The 19,425-nt window shown below is 43.4% G+C and overlaps 1 protein-coding gene across 1 annotated transcript in view; it reads left to right on the top strand.

Moving 5' to 3' along the window:
- sez6l (seizure related 6 homolog (mouse)-like) overlaps positions 1 to 19,425 on the top strand; it is a gene marked incomplete at both ends in the record, with an annotated part of 35,560 nt that overhangs the window by 1,682 nt on the left and 14,453 nt on the right. Inside the window, 8 exons of the mRNA XM_080477649.1 lie at positions 4,120 to 4,278; positions 9,832 to 10,125; positions 11,829 to 11,968; positions 12,808 to 13,003; positions 15,015 to 15,200; positions 16,026 to 16,197; positions 16,585 to 16,751; positions 18,444 to 18,638. Coding sequence (XP_080333775.1) covers positions 4,120 to 4,278; positions 9,832 to 10,125; positions 11,829 to 11,968; positions 12,808 to 13,003; positions 15,015 to 15,200; positions 16,026 to 16,197; positions 16,585 to 16,751; positions 18,444 to 18,638 — 1,509 coding nt within the window. The remainder of the gene's footprint in view (positions 1 to 4,119; positions 4,279 to 9,831; positions 10,126 to 11,828; positions 11,969 to 12,807; positions 13,004 to 15,014; positions 15,201 to 16,025; positions 16,198 to 16,584; positions 16,752 to 18,443; positions 18,639 to 19,425) is intronic.

Below are 19,425 nucleotides of genomic sequence, written 5' to 3'. Positions count from 1 at the left end.
GGGGAATCTGGTCACGTAGCAGTGAGACGATGGGGTTAATGTTACCCAGGGGAAATGATGCCCTGGTCTTCACTGTGTCAATATTATTTATTTATTTATTTATTTATTTATTTATTTATTTATTTATTTATTTATTTATTTATGTAGGTATTTAGTTTTTATTTATATTTTATTTATTTATTTATTTATTTATTTATTTATTTATTTATTTATTTATTTAATTTTATTTATTTATTTTTATTTATTTTTTATTTATTTATCTATGTAAAAATGTTCAGAGCAGAGTTTTTAAATGTATTTATTTACAAGGGAAATTTTTTTTTATTTTGGGCTTCAGAAAAATGACAAATAATCTTGTTGAAATATTCCTTAAGCTTTGCGGGGTAGAATAACTAATCAATGTATCCTATGAAGAAAGAGGAAGACATTTTAATTGAAGTGAGAGGGTTTAATTAATGACACTGGAATCAGCGTGGAGGGAAATAATTCCAACGCCATTGGAAAAAAAAAAAATAAAAGTCCTCAAAATGTTTCTGCTAATGGATTTTTACAAAGCTGCAGTATTTCATCAGCGTATTTTGACATTAATTAAAGTGGATTTTCAGGCCTGGAAACTGTTTCCCCTCCTTCCAGGACTCCTGACACAAGGTCTCTTTTTTTGTTTTTTCTAAACTAACTTTTTTCTCTGCCTAATTAACACGCCAGCCGTTGGACACTGAAATGTTGAATTTCCCACATTTCAGCTTCAAATGTTGCTGGAAAAGAGACAAAAACCCCCGAACGGCTCGGCCTGTGCTTCTTCTGGACGCCGCCTGGTTTCTGTCTGTTGGTGAGAATCCGTCTGGGCTGATGGACGAAACCGTCACACTGAAAACACACAACCGCCAGATTAATAACAACGGATCTGAATGATGCAGACACAACAAGAAGCAGACAGATTAGAGGGAACCGGCTAAATCATCTCACAAATACTCAGAAACAAACTGATGCAGGATTCCTGCTTTTACACAGGAAAGACTGTGAAGAGTGAAATACTAAGAGAACATTGAGGATTAAGAAAGCAGGCTACTGTCCACATGAAAACCAGTTTCAGCTCTGAAACGTCGTCTAAACCTCTGAAGGAAGTTCCTCATCAAACTCAGACAAACACGTATTTCCACCTTTTTTTCGGGCTCAAACGATCAAATGTTGATACTTTGAGCTGCGGAGACACCATCTTTAATTTCCCAGAATCCCTTGCTGCAGGTTTTCCAAGATGGCGTCAGTTATTGAAACATAAACACAGTTTGTTTGTTAAACTTATCAACTTCGCAGGCTGGTCTTGTTTCCCTGTTTTGCTTTGACTTCTGTGCAGAAGTGACTCCTGATATTTTCAATGTGGATTCTGCTGGAGGAAAAGTGTTAAAACATTAAAAGTTGCCGGGATGTTTTGCCGGTGGTCCGACCTCGGTGGTCCGACCTCGGTGGTCCGACCTCGGTGGTCCGACCTCAGTGGTCCGACCTCGGCTCCCTGTTGCAGGAAATGAAATGTAGGGAAGAGGCACCATCACAGGTGCAGCTGTGAATGAGAAATACCAGAAATGTCGCTTCTATTTCGAGACGCAGGAACGTAGACGGGTTTTTATGTTTTTTATTTATTTATTAATTTGTGTTTGTTCCTTCGCGCCAGTGTTCAGGTGGAATTCAATCATCCTCAGTGCCGCCAAAACATTATCAAGGCTGAAACGGTGAAGAAAAAAAGAAAGAAGTGAAAGGAGACGAACCTCAAAACAATGAAGATGGACTCGATTGTGCTTCTGAGAGAGAGAGAGAGAGAGAGAGAGAGAGAGAGAGAGAGAGAGAGAGAGAGAGAGAGAGAGAGAGAGAGAGAGAGAGAGAGAGAGAGAGAGAGAGAGAGAGAGAGAGAGAGAGAGAGAGAGAGAGAGAGGTTGATTTGTATTCCAGGACCTCGGCGGCTGTTTAAAGTTGCTTCATCAGGCTGAAGACAGGAAGCAACAGTATCTGGAACATTCCCTGTCTGCCATGTCTGTTCGCCGTGGACACTGTGATAAACACACACACACACACACACACACACACACACACACACACACACACACACACACACACACACACACACACACACACACACACACACACACAGCGCGGGGTATCACCGGCGGTAAAAAGACAGGTCAGGTTATCATGGCAGGAGCAGCAATAACGGCCTTCAGCTCCGGGCGTTTCTCTGCAGAGCCGGACGAGGAAATCCATTCAACGGATCATTCCGGATAAATCCTAGATAGTACATTTGTGGCATTCTGCATACTTTATTGTTTTCTACGAGTCGCAGTAGTTTGACGCTCAGATTTGGTCGACAAACAGGATCATGTGTTTTATCCCAGGTTGAAAATAGCCACAGAGGAAAGAAGTACAGTTGGTAGTTGATACTTCCAGGATGTGGTTTCGCCTCAGGCGACACTCTGAAGTACTTCTGTGTCACCGCAGTGGAAAAGTAGAAGTCATAAAAACCTGGAAATAAGTTTCACACTTTCAGGTTTATACATGCAAATCCAGAGAAAGTGGGAAAAAACTAATGTTGTGTTGACAGAAGATCTACCAGTTCATTTGCATTTTCAACATGCATTTGTGGGATGAGCAGCTTTCCTATGCTGATGACACACGGTTTTATTATTCTGGTTAGTACACAATCTTCTGGGCTATATTTCTGTTTAGTTATTTGGCTGGTCATGTGTAAAAATGTGCATCACAAAATGACATAAATGTATTTCCCTCCTTCATGACAATTTTTATTTTTAACAGATGTGACTTATAGTCCAGAAAATACGGTAATTTGTGGTTAGTAAATACAAAGGGATGCTTCACTGCCATATTTTCTGGACTATAAGTGGTGTGTGTGTGTGTGTGTGTGTGTTTTTTAATTGTTTGGCTTTTCATGCCACTTATAATAGGAAACAACATATATATCCAAATATACTGTGTATATCATCTGTGACCACTAGATGTCACTGTGTGGCATCTGAAAGCTGCTACAGTACAGAAAAACCGAAAAACCTGCAATACCTGCAAGAACCACAGCATTGAAAAGAGTTAAATGCAGCTTATATATGTACTTTTCTGCTTCATGGCCCTTTTTTTTATTTTTTTACAGATGTCTTATAATCCAGACAATATGGTAATTCATGGTTAGTACATACAAATGTATACTTACAACTGGATTTTCTGGACTGGATTTCTGTTTAGTTATTTGGCCGTGAAAAATTCTTTTAAATGTGCATCACAAAATCACAGACGACTTATTATACATGTATTTTTCCTCTTCATGACATTTTTCAACAGATGTCACTTATAGTTCAGAAAATACGGTAATTTAAAAAAAAGACCAAGTCCGTTTTGGAACTTTTCTCTTTTCTCTGTTGAGTGTTTGAGGTTAAATAGTGACGCTAATATTGCCCGTAGGTGTGTGTGATGGTTTGACCTTCGACCTCCAAACAGCTCAGATGTTGATGTAAAAAGAGCAGATATATTTTTTTTGGTTCCGTTCCGTCTTCCTTCGTCCTTCATGCAGAATCAGCTCGGCGTCGTGACGCCGCCACCAGACAGACGAGCAGCAGAAGCAGTTTGCGTTGTGGCCGTTTGAAGACTTTCAGGATCAATACAGGCGCCTCGGTGCTTCCACTGATGTCCTGAAATAGTCATCGCTGTCCTCGTTACCGCCGGCGACGACGCGTCCGCCCGCCTCCCACCGAGAGTTCGTGTCCAGGAACCATCGAGTGGTTTCTTTCATCCCGCCGAGGCGACGGAGGGAACAGTGGGGTATCAGTGGGGTATCAGTATGTCGGGCAAAATTATTTTTTAATAATAATAATAATAATAATAATAATAAACCTTTTCCAGTGACAACACTTAAATCCGACAAAGATGTAGTTAGTCTGCCGGGCCACGGGAGGGCGCCTTCGCTTGTTTTTGGTAATGAAACCACCCAGACGTGCGCAGAGAACAATCTATAACCGTGAATAAAATGGAGAGAACCCGACATTTGTATGGACTGATCAGGAATCAGATGCTATCAGGAGAGAATTTCAACTATAAAAGCAGCGATATGGACGATAAAATTAGAATACGACCGCGAGTCGTACCACGACCGGGAGTCGTACCACGACCGGGAGTCGTACCACGACCGGGAGTCGTACCACGACCGGACCGACCGGGAGTCGTACCACGACCGGGGGCCTGAGTTGGGGGTGTTCACGTTCTTCTTCTTGGAGAGGTCACCCGGTTATCAGCCGCCGCGCCCCTCCGGCGCAGACTTTTTTCCATTGGACCTTTGAAACATCAAAGCTTCAGCAGACAAACAAACAAAAAAAAAAAAAAAGGAGTTCTCGTACCACCCAGCAAGTCGTCGCGGTGGTCTGACCTTTCTGTGTGAACGCCTGCACAGGTTCTCATCGTCCTCACGTAGACAGTCGATCGCGGCGTGGGCGGCGGGCGGCGAGCGTCCAGGTTCATCCTCGCGGTTCAATCAGCTTCTCCATTCAGTCCCTCCAGCCGCGGCAGCGTAGGCAGCAAAGTTACGCTTTAATATGCTGAAGTACATTTTGTAAAAGAACCTTCACCTTCGTGCCTCTGTTGTAGTTTCTTTACCTCACTGTACCAATTTTCTTTTTTTACTTTTTGGGAATGTCTTCATCATATATTCATAAATCTTCACTTCACCTTCAAGCACAGATTTTTAGAATTCATTATTTAGACTGTTAATATTTTTTCTTCTTTGAAAGATTCAAACGTAACCGTGGAGCCCAGAGCAGAAGCCGTTTCCAGGATCTGCTCTGGTTCGTGAAAGTGTCTCATGCTGCTTTTATTTCACATGTACAGTAGCTGTGATTAGCATTAGCATTACCCTACATCCACAGTAGGTGTGATTAGCATTAGCATTACCTTACATCCACAGTAGCTGTGATTAGCGTTAGCATTACCCTCCATCCACAGTAGCTGTGATTAGCATTGGCATTACCCTACATCCACAGTAGCTGTGATTAGCATTAGCATTACCCTACATCCACAGTAGCTGTGATTAGCATTAGAATTACCCTACATCCACACTAGCTGTGATTAGCATTAGCATTACCTTACATCCACAGTAGCTGTGATTAGCATTAGCATTACCCTCCATCCACAGTAGCTGTGATTAGCATTAGCATTGCCCTCCATCCACAGTAGCTGTGATTAGCATTAGCATTACCTTACATCCACAGTAGCTGTGATTAGCATTAGCATTACCCTCCATCCACAGTAGCTGTGATTAGCGTTAGCATTACCCTCCATCCACAGTAGCTGTGATTAGCATTAGCATTGCCCTCCATCCACGGTAGCTGTGATTAGCATTAGCATTACCTTACATCCACAGTAGCTGTGATTAGCATTAGCATTACCCTCCATCCACAGTAGCTGTGATTAGCATTAGCATTACCCTACATCCACAGTAGCTGTGATTAGCGTTAGCATTACCCTACATCCACAGTAGCTGTGATTAGCATTAGCATTAGCATTACCTTACATCAACAGTAGCTGTGATTAGCATTAGCATTAGCCTACATCCACAGTAGCTGTAATAGCATCTTCCTCCTCTAACATCAGATTAAAAACAGCATGAATCAGAGAAGTACTCTCTAGTTTTCTTCGGCACACGAGGCCAATCTAAGTTTTCAGGTTAAAGTACGACGAGCCAAACTTTGCAGGAAAAGAAAAGACGAAGTGATATAATAAGGAGCTGCACTTCCTTTCATCCAGACGAGCGGGTCTCAGGCTGCGGCGGCGGCGTCGAGTGGTTTATCTTCGACCACGCAGGCGGAGAGCTTCAGCTCCCACAATCCCGCCTATTTAAGTGTTTAATCTGCTTCTTCTATTTCTCTGCCCCGGTTGTGTCACGTGACCTCGGCGTTATTATTCCGCAGTATTATCGCTCCCTGTTGTTGTTGCTGCTGCTTTTCTGCTGTAACGGCGCCACAGAGAGCGCCGACTCATCGCTCTTGGAGGCCTTTTAAAAAAGATCTGAAGGTTTTTAAGATAATCTCCACGTTCGTTCGTTGGAGGTTTCCACTTAGTTCAGGGCTCTGCAAACCTTTATGAACAAATAACTTTTATCTGGAGCTGCAATTTAAAAAAAAAACAAACAACAACAACAACAACAAAAAACTTGTCTGAGGTTACATGACTAGAATTTAGAACATCAGGTGTTTTTAAAAAATCTATTTTTGGTTTATTTCAGGCCACTTGTATAATAATTATAATAATAATAATAGTAATAGCGGTAATGATAATAAGAATATTAAGAATAGTAATAATGCCACCTTCCCGTGGGCTCACCACCTGCAGGAAGGTTCTTAAATGGTGCAATGTGATCTGGGTGACGGTGCTCAGACTGTCACCCCCGCGACCCGGAAACGGATAAGCGGAAGAAAATGAATGAATGAATGAATGAACGAATAATAATGATAATTATTATTATAGATTTATATTGTAGGTTGTTTCACTTTTCTAGTTAATTTGGTAACTTTTTATATTTGAGCAATTTTTACTCTTTTAGAAATTAGAATTTCTAATAATTGCCCATTTTTCTTTTTTTGTACTGATTTGAGGCATTTATTTATTTATTTTTATTTAATTTTATTTATTTATTTATTTATTTATTTATTTATTTATTTATTTATTTATTTTCACAATTTTAAGCTTTTTTTCCAACGTATTTCTTTGTTGATGCAATTTTAACAAGTTTGGCTGTTTTACCTTTTTTCACCTATTTTTACTCAGAAGATAAAAGTCCTTTAAAAAAAAAGAAAAACTGCATCGTTTCTCGTTTTCATATTTCCGTTTGTGTTTCTGGGCTGCCAATCGCTTTGGGGAGCTCAAACCAACCACGGCTGTCACTACAGCAAATGTCACGACACATTTTCCTCAAAAGAAAAACCCCACGAGACTGTCAGGACTCATCTATTGTCTGCTTTCTACCCGAGCGACGCTCGTTCATCACGACAACTGCCCCACGGGGGGGTGTGGGGGGGGTGTGGGGGGGGGGGGCAAATCCGTGTTTTAATGAACTCAACATCTGGGTTTTAATTATTCATCTGATGAGTGAAGGTGAAATTGCTCTGGTCGCGGCGTCGCTATGGATGCTGTCGGCGTTCGGCCGGATCTTATTAAACAACACAAAGTTCAATAGATTTAAGTGAAACAAAAAGTAGAGAGAAAATGTATTAAAAGAAACAAACAAACGCGTGAAGTCAAGTCAAATTCTTCAACTTAAAAGCAACGGTGCGAATGCTGAAGACTTTCTCTTTATGTTCATTTTTCTTTTTGTCGCTTTATTGTCATTTTGACAAAGTTTGGAGTCATTTTCTATTTCTTGGTCATCAGTTTGTCAGTTTTACATCATTTCTAGTTTCTCTGTTTTTTGTTTTCTAATTGTTTTGGTCTTTTCTCTTGTTTCGTCTCTTTGCAGTCAATTTGTTCCACTTGGTTGTTGATCTTTGTTTTTCTATTTATGACAGTGCAGGAGGACCCGATTGGATTTTCCTCAGACTATTATTGTTGTGATTATTTTTCTGCCCGATCAGATTCGGGGCCTTGGCATACAGAACGTTTTGACACTCGTCAGATCCGGCGAAAAACGTCCATAGTTTATTAGCGGCACACAGGTGACTTGCGGAAAGGCTCAACAGCGCCACCTGCAAAGTTGGACAAAGGTAGCCCCAGAATCCCGTTTCACCGAGAACTACGAAAGTCGCATACGCTAATTAGCATACACGTTCGCATTTACATACACGCTACTTAACATACGCCCTAGCATTAGCATGCGCACTAATTAGCGTATGTGTTACGCGACAAAATCCCCAAAAGTGCAAAAAAAATCCCTGAAAAACCAAAAGACTATAAATAAATTATAAAAGACTTGCTTGGTTACAAGAGGGAGAATAAATTCATTCATTTGAAGAAAATATATATACTTTTATTTTGGCGGCTGTCTCATTAGAAATTTGATTCCCGGGATCAAACCGGAGCTCGTCTTTATGTGGCAGCTCGTCCACTTCCCCACAGCGGTTCCGTCTGTTTTCACGTTCCCCCTCATTAGACTTCGCCGAGTCGGACGACGGCCCTCCCACTATAAATAAGGTGAATTGGTACGAGTGCAACAACAACAACAACACAAAGGGCTGCGAATGCTAATGTGCTCACGCTGGAGACCAATTAAGGGCGAAGGATTGTCGGGCCTCTGGAAAGTTCTGTCAACAAACATGGAAACAAACGGCTTCTTTGTGGTCAACCGGCAAAACACCGAGGAAAACACACGTTTCCTCCATCGCATCAGAAACATTAAAAAAAAACATGTTTTTTTTTTGTTATTTAACTAAAATGTCAGGCCTCGTTCACACGACGACGTCTCAAATCAAAACGTTTTAAGAGTTTTCGTTTCAGGAAAGTTTCGCAGTCGCACGGCGGCGTTTTGAAAACGATGTTGGTTTCCATGGAAACGGCAGAAATGCTTGGAAAAAGTATGTGTTTGGCATGTTGGGCCACTAGTGGGAGCTGTTGTTTTGTTTTGTTTTTGTAATGAAACCGTTTGTGCAACTTTCAGTTTACGTTCCGCTGTCATCAGTTTCTATAATTTTCCAAGTTTCTTTGTGTTTTTATTTTTGGCGTATTTGTGATTGTTTGTCTCTTTTTTCGCTTAATTTAAATTTCTCTATCATTTTTTGTTTCACTTTGTGATTATTTTTGTTTCTTAAATTCTCATTTTCCACCAAATAATCCCTCTTTTTTTGTAATTTTTTCTCTTTTATGGCCACTTTATTTCAATTTGTAGTGATTCAGTGTCTCTTTCTAATCTTTTTCTGTCTTTTATGATCATTTTCTACCAACGTGTGGCCATTTTGTGCCTCTCTGTCCCGTTTTTTTATTGTCTTTGTGGGCCAATTTGCGTCTCTTTGTGGTCGTTCTGTGCTTTTTTTACGTTCGATGTGTGTCTCTTTGTCGCTTAAATCCTGAAATCTGACTCATATTTTTAGGTTTTGTCCCTCGTGAACTCATCGAGGGAAACATAAAATAGTTTGAGGTGATTTTGTTCCTGGATGAGGTCTGACTTTTTTCTCAAACTTCATGCTAGAGTTTGTACGTAACGTCATTTTGTACGTTTCTGAACACAGTTTGTGTTTCGCTGTAACGCGTCTTTCTCGTCTTCATACCCGTGGAAAATCAGACGAACTGAGAATGAGAAGTTTTCACCTCCGAACTCAGATCTGTTCATTGAGATGAGAGTGGACTGCAGTGTGTGTGTGTGTGTGTGTGTGTGTGTGTGTGTGTGTGTGTGTGTGTGTGTGTGTGTGTGTGTGTGTGTGTGTGTGCGCAGGGGTTGGCATCGTGTGTGTAAATGCTGCTGTGTGCTGTTTTTGAACTAAGCTGCTGGAGATGGCACTTTAGCATGCACGGCAGAGCGCAATGCCTCACTGTGCATTTCTTCGTCTTCTTTTTTCTGAGAACACACACACACACACACACACACACACACACACACACACACACACACACACACACACACACACACACACACACACCGCCCGGCCCGCTGTGCTCAGCTCCTGTCATGCTTAACTGCCCTGTGTGTGTGTGTGTGTGTGTGTGTGTGTGTGTGTGTGTGTGTGTGTGTGTGTGTGTGTGTGTGTGTGTGTGTGTGTGTGTGTGTGTGTGTGTGTGTTCGCAGCACAGAATCACTGGATCTTCTCTCACATTATTTTCTTCTTCTGACGTTTCAGTGATTTATTTCCTCCTCCCCTCCAGATGCCGAAGCCCCCACAGCCCCCCCCTCCACGGCGGTGGTGCCCCAGGGGGTCCCGAAGGAGGGCGCCCCCCGCGGCCGGAGCCCGGGCGCCGGCGACCTGCTCCAGTCGGTGCTGGCTCAGCGAGGACGGCTGGTCTCCCAGAGGGGGGACATCCTCCCCTCCGCTCTGCCCCAGAACCTGCTGCCTCTCCTGGGCAGAGGCCTGAGCGTGGGCTCCCTCCCCGGCAGCCGCTCCCTGGAGCAGCGCGGCGGGGGGTTACTGAGGAGGGTGAAAGCCCCGGCGTCGGGCCGCGGCAGCCGCACAACCGACCCTCCCCCGCCGACAGACACACACTCCACGCCAACGCACACACACACAGCCGAGGAAGAAGAGGAGGAGGAGGAGGAGGAGGAGGAAGAGGGGGAGGCGGAGGGCACCGCAGCGGCCGACCTGGACACAGAGACTCCGTCAGCAGGTAACCACGGTAACACTCACTCCTGATCATGAAGTGACTAGTGTAATCCCATTACTTATAGTTATATCAAGTTCGCAACTGATTATGATATTGGCCGTCTCAGTATGCGTACTTGTAGGTACTTGCGTTCTGGCGTACTTGTGAAGCGTCATCCGTTGGAGACCAAGTACTGATGCAATTCAGAGTACGCATTTCGCAGAGTACGCATGAAATACTCGGATGTGTACTGCCTCCGCCCACATCGTCCAGGATGCATCAACACTTGTGACGCCAAATTACCCATAATGCATTAGGCAAGATATTCCAAAAGTCCGTACTTGGTGAGTACATACTCGTACTTGCGTACTTGGTATTGAGAAACAGCCATTGTTTCTTTTTACGTCGCAAATTAGTAGGGAAAGATGTTTTACTTTGTCGAAAGGCGTCAGCAATTTAAAACCTACTAGTTTGTTACATAAAAAGAAACAATATGAAGTTAAAACGATGAAAGAAACATAATCCTGTAATTTACTGAACTTCTTGTGTGTGAAAACTTACCAAGATCACTGTTAGCATTAGCATTGTCCAAAGTTGCTGATTCAGTCGTTGGACTGTTTGCTTGAGCATTCACGTTATCTAAATCAGCTGTAGTTCTACACCTCTGTTTGGATGATGCTAATGCTAAAACTAACAATCCGAGACAGAGAAATCATGCCAATGCTAAATCTAAGTTGCTGGATTTCTCCTTCGGTGACTGCTAGCTCTAGCATAAGCATCTTTAAAAAAAAAAAAAATGGTGTTAGCATTAGCATCATTCAAATTTGTCGTATTTCTTATTTCTCTGTCGCTGTCTGTTAGCTTCAGCATTAGCATAATTAAAAGTTGCTGACACTTTCTGTCTTGACTGTTTGCATTAGCAGTCACGTTATCTAAAGTGCCATCTCTGCTAGTATTAGCATTATTCAAATTAGCCATGTTCCTCCATCTCTGATTGTTAGCTTTAGCATTAGCTTCATCTAAATTTGCTATTCCTCTCCCTCCGCTGATTGTTAGCTTTAGCATTAGCGTCGTCCACAGTTGCAGTGAAAAGCAGCACAGTTGATTCCTGGTAATTGGAGATGGTGATGCTAGGTGACATTAGCATTAGCACATAGCTGAGGCTCACATTAAGCAGCTTAAGAAAAACGTATTTTCAAAGGAAGATCAACGTTGAGGCCTTAACAGAACAAAATGTGCTTTAGGAAAAAACATATGAATGATGGGAGTTTTTCTACGAAGCAGCGGAGTGCGATTGTAAAAAAAAATAAATTAAAAAAAAAAGATTCCGGGCGGCGCGGCGCTTTAGCTCCTTGTAATTTCCGTCATTAATTATACGCAGCGGGGATTTCCGCCGAGTTCCCAGACAGGCTCACATTAAAGGGATTACAAGGCCGAGCGGCGGCGAACAAAAACACAACAAAATGGCAACAATGGCGGCTGAACTCCTCCGCGCTCTCTCTCTCTTTCTCTCTCTTTCTCTCTCTCTCTCTCTCTCTCTCACTCTTTCTCTCTCTCTCTCTCAGCCGCCGCCGGCTGCTCGCTCAATTTCTCCGACCCCGAGGGATACATCGACTCCGCTGACGAGCCACCGCCGCCCGACGGCACCACGGTGCGCTGCACCTACACGGTGACCGTGTACACCGGGTACGGCGTGGAGCTGCAGGTACACACACACACACACACACACACACACACACACACACACACACACACACACACACACACACACACACAGCTGACTTGTATGACTTGACTTGTTATGGTGGAGGCGATCCGAAGCGGAGTTGAACTCTGCCTCCTAGTGGAGGTCGACGATACTGCTCTGGAAAACATGAGAAAAAATTTTTTAGATAGATTTTTTTATTTATTTTAAAATTTTCTTTATTGCCTGCCACAAGCAGTGAGAGAAATTTTTTTCTTTAACGAGGCCCCAAACAATAAAATACAACACATATTTAAAACACACTGAAAACACAAGAACAGATATAAAATAAATGTTAAACAAAAACAGGAAGCAGTAGCCGATATATTAAAAAAAAACTTTTGAAAAAAGTTATTATTAACTATTATTATTATTATAGCACATGAAAAGGTGTTGGACTAGTAATTAATTTCATATTTTATTCTAAAGTGTGGCATAAAAATATCGAATAATTAATGAAAAAAGAAATTGATTCTACATTTATATAAAAAATGAAATATATATATATTGTATATATTCCCATATTTTCTGTTGGTTAATTCGCAATCAAAATCTACCCCCCCCCCCCCCCCCAAAAAAAATACTTTTATTTACCTTAATCATCGTAACACTGATGTCGAAAAACAAGCAAATTGGTCTTTCACTACATCGTTTTCAGCGTTTCTGCCGTTTCCATTTAAACAGACATCGTTTTCAAAATGTTGCAGCGAAAGCGTGAAAGAGTGAAACTTTTCGCAAAGGAAAACGTTGCGTGAAGAGGTTATCGGCGATGGATCCACAGGAAGTGTGTTTTTTCGCAGGTGAAGAGCGTGAACCTGTCGGATGGCGAGCAGCTGTCCATCCGCGGCGTGGACGAGCGAGGCGCCCTGCTGGTCCTGGCCAATCACACGCTGCTGGTGGAGGGTCAGGTGATCCGCAGTCCCACCAACACGCTGTCCGTCTACTACCGCTCCTCGCCGGAGGGAAGCATGGGCGTCTTCCAGCTGCACTACCAGAGTGAGAAACCTTCTGCTCCTCGTTCACGACGCGGCCAACGCCACGTTTACACGCAGCCCAGTACTTTCAAAAACGGATATTTCCCCCCCTTCACGTTTTAAGAAAATAATCTTAATTTACACCGGATTTTTTTCAAAAGTCTTCATTTATGCTATTGTGGTGTGCACACCACACTATAATGTTTTCAAAAAAAATCTTAATTTACACCAGATTATTTAAAAAAATCTTAATTTATGCTATAATGTTTTCAAAAAAATCCTAATTTACACCAGATTATTTTAAAAAATCTTAATTTATGCTATAATGTTTTCAAAAAAAATCTTAATTTACACCAGATTATTTAAAAAAATCTTAATGTATGCTATATTGTTTTCAAAAAAATCTTAATTTACATCAGATTATTTAAAAAAAAAACTTAGTTTATGCTATAATGTTTTCAAAAAAATCCTAATTTACACCAGATTATTTAAAAAAAATTTTATTCATGCTATAATGTTTTCAAAAAAAATCTTAATTTACATCAGATTATTTAAAAAAAAAACTTAATTTATGCTATAATGTTTTCAAAAAAATCTTAAATTACACCAGGTCGTTTAAAAAAAAAGTTTTTACACCAGCACATTTTCCAAAAATCTTAATTACACCAGATTGCTTTCAAAAAATCTTCATGTACGCTAGATTATTTCAGAAATATATTCATTTACATGGATCCAGATAAAAGCCTGCTTTGGAGCTACTATGAGCATGCCACACCAATAGGGGGCAGTGTAACGAGAAGCATGAAGCCATGCCATGGCGCCAGTTATTTCCTCTTCAGCAATAATGACGCACAGTTTGTCTGTTTGGAAGAAGGAAAGAAGCAGAGAGAGATTTATGTCACAATTTTGGACGTTGTGTTTTTTTTCCAGGATTCTGATTGGCTATCGTGGCTTTGTACTTCTCGTTACACTGCCCCCTACAGGTCTGGCATGCTCATACTAGCGCTGAACCAGGTGTATATGCAGGTCTGTGTAAATGAAGTGTTTATGGGGGGGTAGAGTGGGGAACGGCTCGGCTTTGAGGCGTGGACGGCCAGAGATGCACTTGTCCTCCATCATTTCGGCTCATGAGGACGGACGTGTTCAGATATCATCTTTCTTTAGCTGCGTTTAAGTGTAAATGCATAGGGCTTAGGAAACACCCGGCGACGTGTAAACATGTCCTAATATATGAACACAAACATGGTATTGAAATTCAATAAAAGCACAGCGCTGTCATTATGGCGTGAGAGGATGTCGGCGCTCCGTATACACGCTTAATTGCATAATCAGAAATCTTCTGGGCTAATCGCTCTGCACGGTGATTGAATCTGTCGTGTGAATTAGCTGATTAGAGGTCTGATTAATCGGCTCTCGTCTCATTAGGAGGCTGAGGGTGTGTGTGTGTGTGTGTGTGTGTGTGTGTGTGTGTAATGGATATGACAAAGTGTTGAAAGGAGGAAGCATCCGAGTGTTGAAATCCACCTGTGCCATTAATCACAGCCGTCTCATCCTTTCACATCAGCAGAGGAAGTGATTGAGATGAAGGCAGGAGAGAAAACGAGCCGTGATGAGAAACAACAAAATCAGCATAATGAGGCCAAAACCTTTTTTCATCCCGTCGCACAAAGCTGCTTCATGTGAGGAGTTACAGTGTGACTGGACCTGTGGAGGAGGAAACACCTCGCCTGGAGTCATCCCTTCACCCTTCACCCTTTCATCCCTTCATCATTTCATCCCTTCTTCATTTCACCCATTTATCCTGTCATTTCCTCGTATCATCAATTCTTCCAGAGACGTCGATATACACCTACAGTATATATATGAAATGTAACGGGCGAAGTGTACGGCACACGCGTACACACAGTCAGTGTATATATCGATATGTGTGTGTGTGTGTGTGTGTTACATCTCCTCAAGTCAGTCAACTTGTGTAAAGTTGCATTGCCAGTCTGGCGGGTTGCTTGTTGACCCGCTCTGTGTCTCTGTCCCAGTCTTCAGGCTGAGCTGCTCGCTCCCCAGGAGGCCTCACTTCGGCGAGGTGTCGGTGCTGGACCTCCTCCCCGGGGGCGCCGCCCGCTTCCACTGCCACATGGGTTACCACCTGCAGGGGGAGCCGGTGCTCACCTGCATCAACGCCTCGCTGCCCACCTGGAGCGACAAGGAGCCGAGCTGCCGGGGTGAGCGCACGGCGAGTCGCCGCCGGTTTCCCCGGCGACGACGCGGCGTCATTTAGGCTCCGGTTACGCCACAGCAGGAAGTTTCCGTAGCGTGGCTCCCGAGGTGGAACTTTTTGGCGGAAACGCTGCGACTGCGCACGTTGACTACAGTCGTAGATAATAGTTCCTCTGCACATGTGCGAGTAGACGCACGTGTTTGAGGTTGTTTTTGAGCGGTGGGAATGATGTGGACTATAGCAGGTGGCGGTAGTGCAACTTCATGGCTGCCAACTGCCGTTGAACCCAAGTGAAGAAGAAGAAGAAGGGAAACCGTCATCAGGGACGAGGAGAGTGGTGGGAAACAATGCAGATAGACAGAACCAGCAGGTGGCGGTAGTGCAACTTTATGGATGCAAACTGCCGTTAAACCCAAAAGAAGAAGAAAAATGTTCATAGAAACTGGGGGGGAAACGCAACTTTTTGAAAACGCTCCGACTCCGTCTTCACTGAAACAATCCTACTGCTCATGCACACCACGGCCGCAGTAAATAGTTGTTCTGCACATGCTCAGTAGAAGGACAATAAGAACTATGTTACCTCCTGCTTATAGTGTATTGTTCTCTGCGTGCTTGTGTGTGTGTGTGTGTGTGTGTGTGTGTGTGTGTGTGTGTGTGTGTGTGTGTGTGTGTGTGTGTGTGTGTGTGTGTGTGTGTGTGTGTGTGTGTGGTTTCATTACAAAAACCAACAACAGCACCCACTAGTGGCCCTACATGCAAACTACATCGTTTTCCTCCTTTTCAAAACGTTGTCGAGTGAACGTGGCCTTGAACCGCCTCTCCTCTGCAGCTCTTTGCGGGGGCACGGTGAAGAACGCCACCGTCGGGAGGGTCCTGTCTCCTTCGCCGCACCACGGGCCGAACGCCACGCTGGACCGGTCCTGCTCCTGGTCGCTGGAGGCGCCCAAGGACCAGAGGCTCCACCTCCACCTGGAGAGACTCGCCCTGGGACCCACCGACCGGTAAGTCCAAATCTGCGCCACCCGCATCACACTCACTGAGAAAAAAACATTGAGCACCTCAAAGACACTTAGTTGAGAATAGAATAAAACATATAGAACTAGAACTACACTCGGTAGACCCATGTGACCCCCCCCCCCCCCCCCCCCCTGACCCCCGAGAGATTTAGAAGTAGACTGCTGCTCATACACTTCTATATAACTCTGAGTTCTGTAGGTCTATCCTCCTGCTAGCGTCAGTAGCTTCTGCAGCGCCACCTGGAGAACCCGCTTGGGGGGGTGGGGGGGGGTGATGGTCTTTGCCGTCCACACCTCACAGCAGAGCCGGGGTTTTAGAATGTCCCCGCTCTGGGAGCGTTGGTTTGATTCCTGACCGTGGTCTCCCTGCAGCCTGGTGCTGTGGAGCGGGCTGGACGCCGGCTCGGTGGTTCTGTTCGACTCCGGCCGGGGGGGGCAGATTCCCTTCGAGGGGGTGATCAGCGAGGGCCCGGCCGTACGGATCCAGTTCATCACCGACCAGCCCAACCACAACACGGGATTCAACATCCGCTACGAAGGTACGGGAGGACGAGAGAAACCCGAGCCGTTACGTAATCTCCGTTACGTAATCTCCGTTACGTAATCTCCGTTACGTAATCTCAGTTACGTAATCTCCTAATAATCATTTAAAGTGTCGGGATTCTCACCTCGTCTCCTGCCAAGTCGTCGCTGCCAGACGGAGAAGAGCTCGTCCAAGAAAACCGCAGAGAAGCTTTTCAGGTTTTTTGGCAACTGAGGATCGAGGAAAAAAGTCGGGGGAAGTTTTCTCTGACGTTTTCATGGATGAACGCAACAAACAAAACTGTTTATTACAAAAGATCCGCCTGAATATTTAAAAAAACGCTGTTGTTACAGGATATTTCAAGATTTAGTGACTTACTGAAGTCTGATTCTTTTAAAAACTTTCATTCATTAAAACCTGCTGGAAAGTGAAATCAAGTGAAACCGGAAAACTTTCTTCACCTGTTGTCTGTTTGCTCGACAACTTTTTTGAAAATGGCTTCCAAGGTGGAGCTTTTTGAAAATTGCTCCGACCCCGTCTCCATGGAAACAGTGGAAAACGTATCTGTGAAAACAGGGGAGAATGCAACTTTTTGAAAACACTCCGACTCTGTCGCCATAGAAATGTGGGATGCAACATTTTGAAAATGCTCTGTCTCCATTGAAACAGGGGGAAACGCAACTTTTTGAAAACGCTCCGACTCTGTGGAAACCAGGGGAGGAACTTTCTAACAATGTTTTGTCTCCATGGAAACGGGGAGAAATGCAACTTTTTCAAAACGCTCTGACTCCATCTCCATGGAAATTTGGGGGATGAAACTTTTTGGAAAAAAGCTCTGTCTCCATAGAAACGGGGGGAAATGCAACTTTTTGAAAAATGCTCCCACTCCTCCACCTAAAAGTGGGGGGTTTCCGTGGTAACAGTCCAACGCCGTCTTCGTGGAAACAGGAAAATGCAACTTTTTGAAAATGTTCCAGCTCCATGGAAATGGGGGGGGGGGGGGCAAGTTTTCTGAATCGCTGCTGCTGCACATGTGCACGGCCACCGTAGTGAGCGTTACCTGGCACGTTAACGACATCGCTGTGAGCTTTTCTGCTGTTTCCATGCAAAGACATCATTTTCAAAGCGTTGCTGTGTAAACGTGAAACTTTTTGAAACAAAAAAGCAAAAATAGTGCGTTTTCACATGATGTAAAGGAGACCTTATACATAAAAAATAGCTCTATTGCTCAACTTTTTCGAAAATTCTTTGTGGTAAAAGACCTATGAGGAGTGTGTGATGAATCCCAACGTGATCGGAGGAAAATAGTAGAAGAAGAAAAATTAAAAGAAGCAGTATCAAACTACAAAAACAAAAAAAAAGGGCAATGTCTTTTGAATTGTTTTCCTGCATCGGATTTAAAAAAGCCGAGGCGTTTTTCTGATCTCAGTGTGGGAGCTCTCAACCAGAGTATTTTTCCTCCTCAAACAATAAAAGCAGAGCGCCGGATCCCGGCGGTGAACAGACAAAAGCAGAACAAATAATGGATCTGAGCACAAATAACACATTTCATCTCACATGAGCCTCCAGTTCTTTCTTTTCTAGCGTCGGTTCTTTATTGGAAGTTACTCAGCGGCCTCACGGAGATAATGAAGACGAATACAAGGGATGAAGTCATTTATTTAAAAAAAGGTATTTTACTCGTTAAGTTTTCTTTGGTCTCCTGCAGCTTTCGAGCGAGGCCACTGCTACGAGCCGTACCTCCAGAACGGGAACTTCACCACCTCGGACCCGCTGTACGGCGTCGGAGCCGTGGTCCAGTTCACGTGCGACCCGGGTCACGCGCTGGAACAGGGACCGCCCGTCATCGAGTGCGTCAGCGCCAGAGACCCGTACTGGAACGACACCGAGCCGCTGTGCAAAGGTAACGCCGGGCGGAGTGCCGAGGAGATTTTCACCAAATCATACAAAACAGACAAAAGAACCACAACGACAAAAACAGACAAAACAGAAACTAAAGCAGAAGAAACTCACACCAAAACAGAAAAAACAACCACAAAACAGGCAAAATATCCATAAAACAGACGAAACTACCCCAACTACAGACAAAACAACCACAAAACAGACAAAACTACCACCAAAACAGACTAAATTACCCCAACTACAGACACAACAACCACCAAAACAGACAAAACCACCACAAAACAGACAAGATTACCACAAAAAAACAGACATAACAACCACAAAACAGGCAAAAGTATGACAACTACAGACAAAACAACCACAAAACAGACGAAACTACCCCAATACAGACTAAATTACCCCAACTACAGACACAACAACCACCAAAACAGACAAAACAACCACAAAACAGGCAAAACCACCACAAAACAGACAAGATTACCACAAAAAAACAGACATAACAACCACAAAACAGGCAAAAGTATGACAACTACAGACAAAACAACCACCAAAACAGACGAAATTACCACTGAAATCATGAGATTGCTGTTCCTTGATATCCACTGTCCCGTCCAAAAAACTCTGACAAAACTACCACAAAAACAGACACAATTATCACTACAGACAAAATAACCACAAAACTACCACAAAAACAGACAGAACCACCACAACTTCAGACACAATAACCAAATAAACACACAAACTACCACAAAACAGACACAATTACCACAATTCAAGACAAAATTACC

The sequence above is a fragment of the Lipophrys pholis genome (assembly GCF_963383615.2).
Source record: "Lipophrys pholis genome assembly, chromosome: 12".
NCBI classification, from domain to species: Eukaryota; Metazoa; Chordata; class Actinopteri; order Blenniiformes; family Blenniidae; genus Lipophrys; species Lipophrys pholis.
Note: the sequence above shows the minus strand (reverse complement) of the source record. Positions and strands in the feature narration are given on the sequence as shown.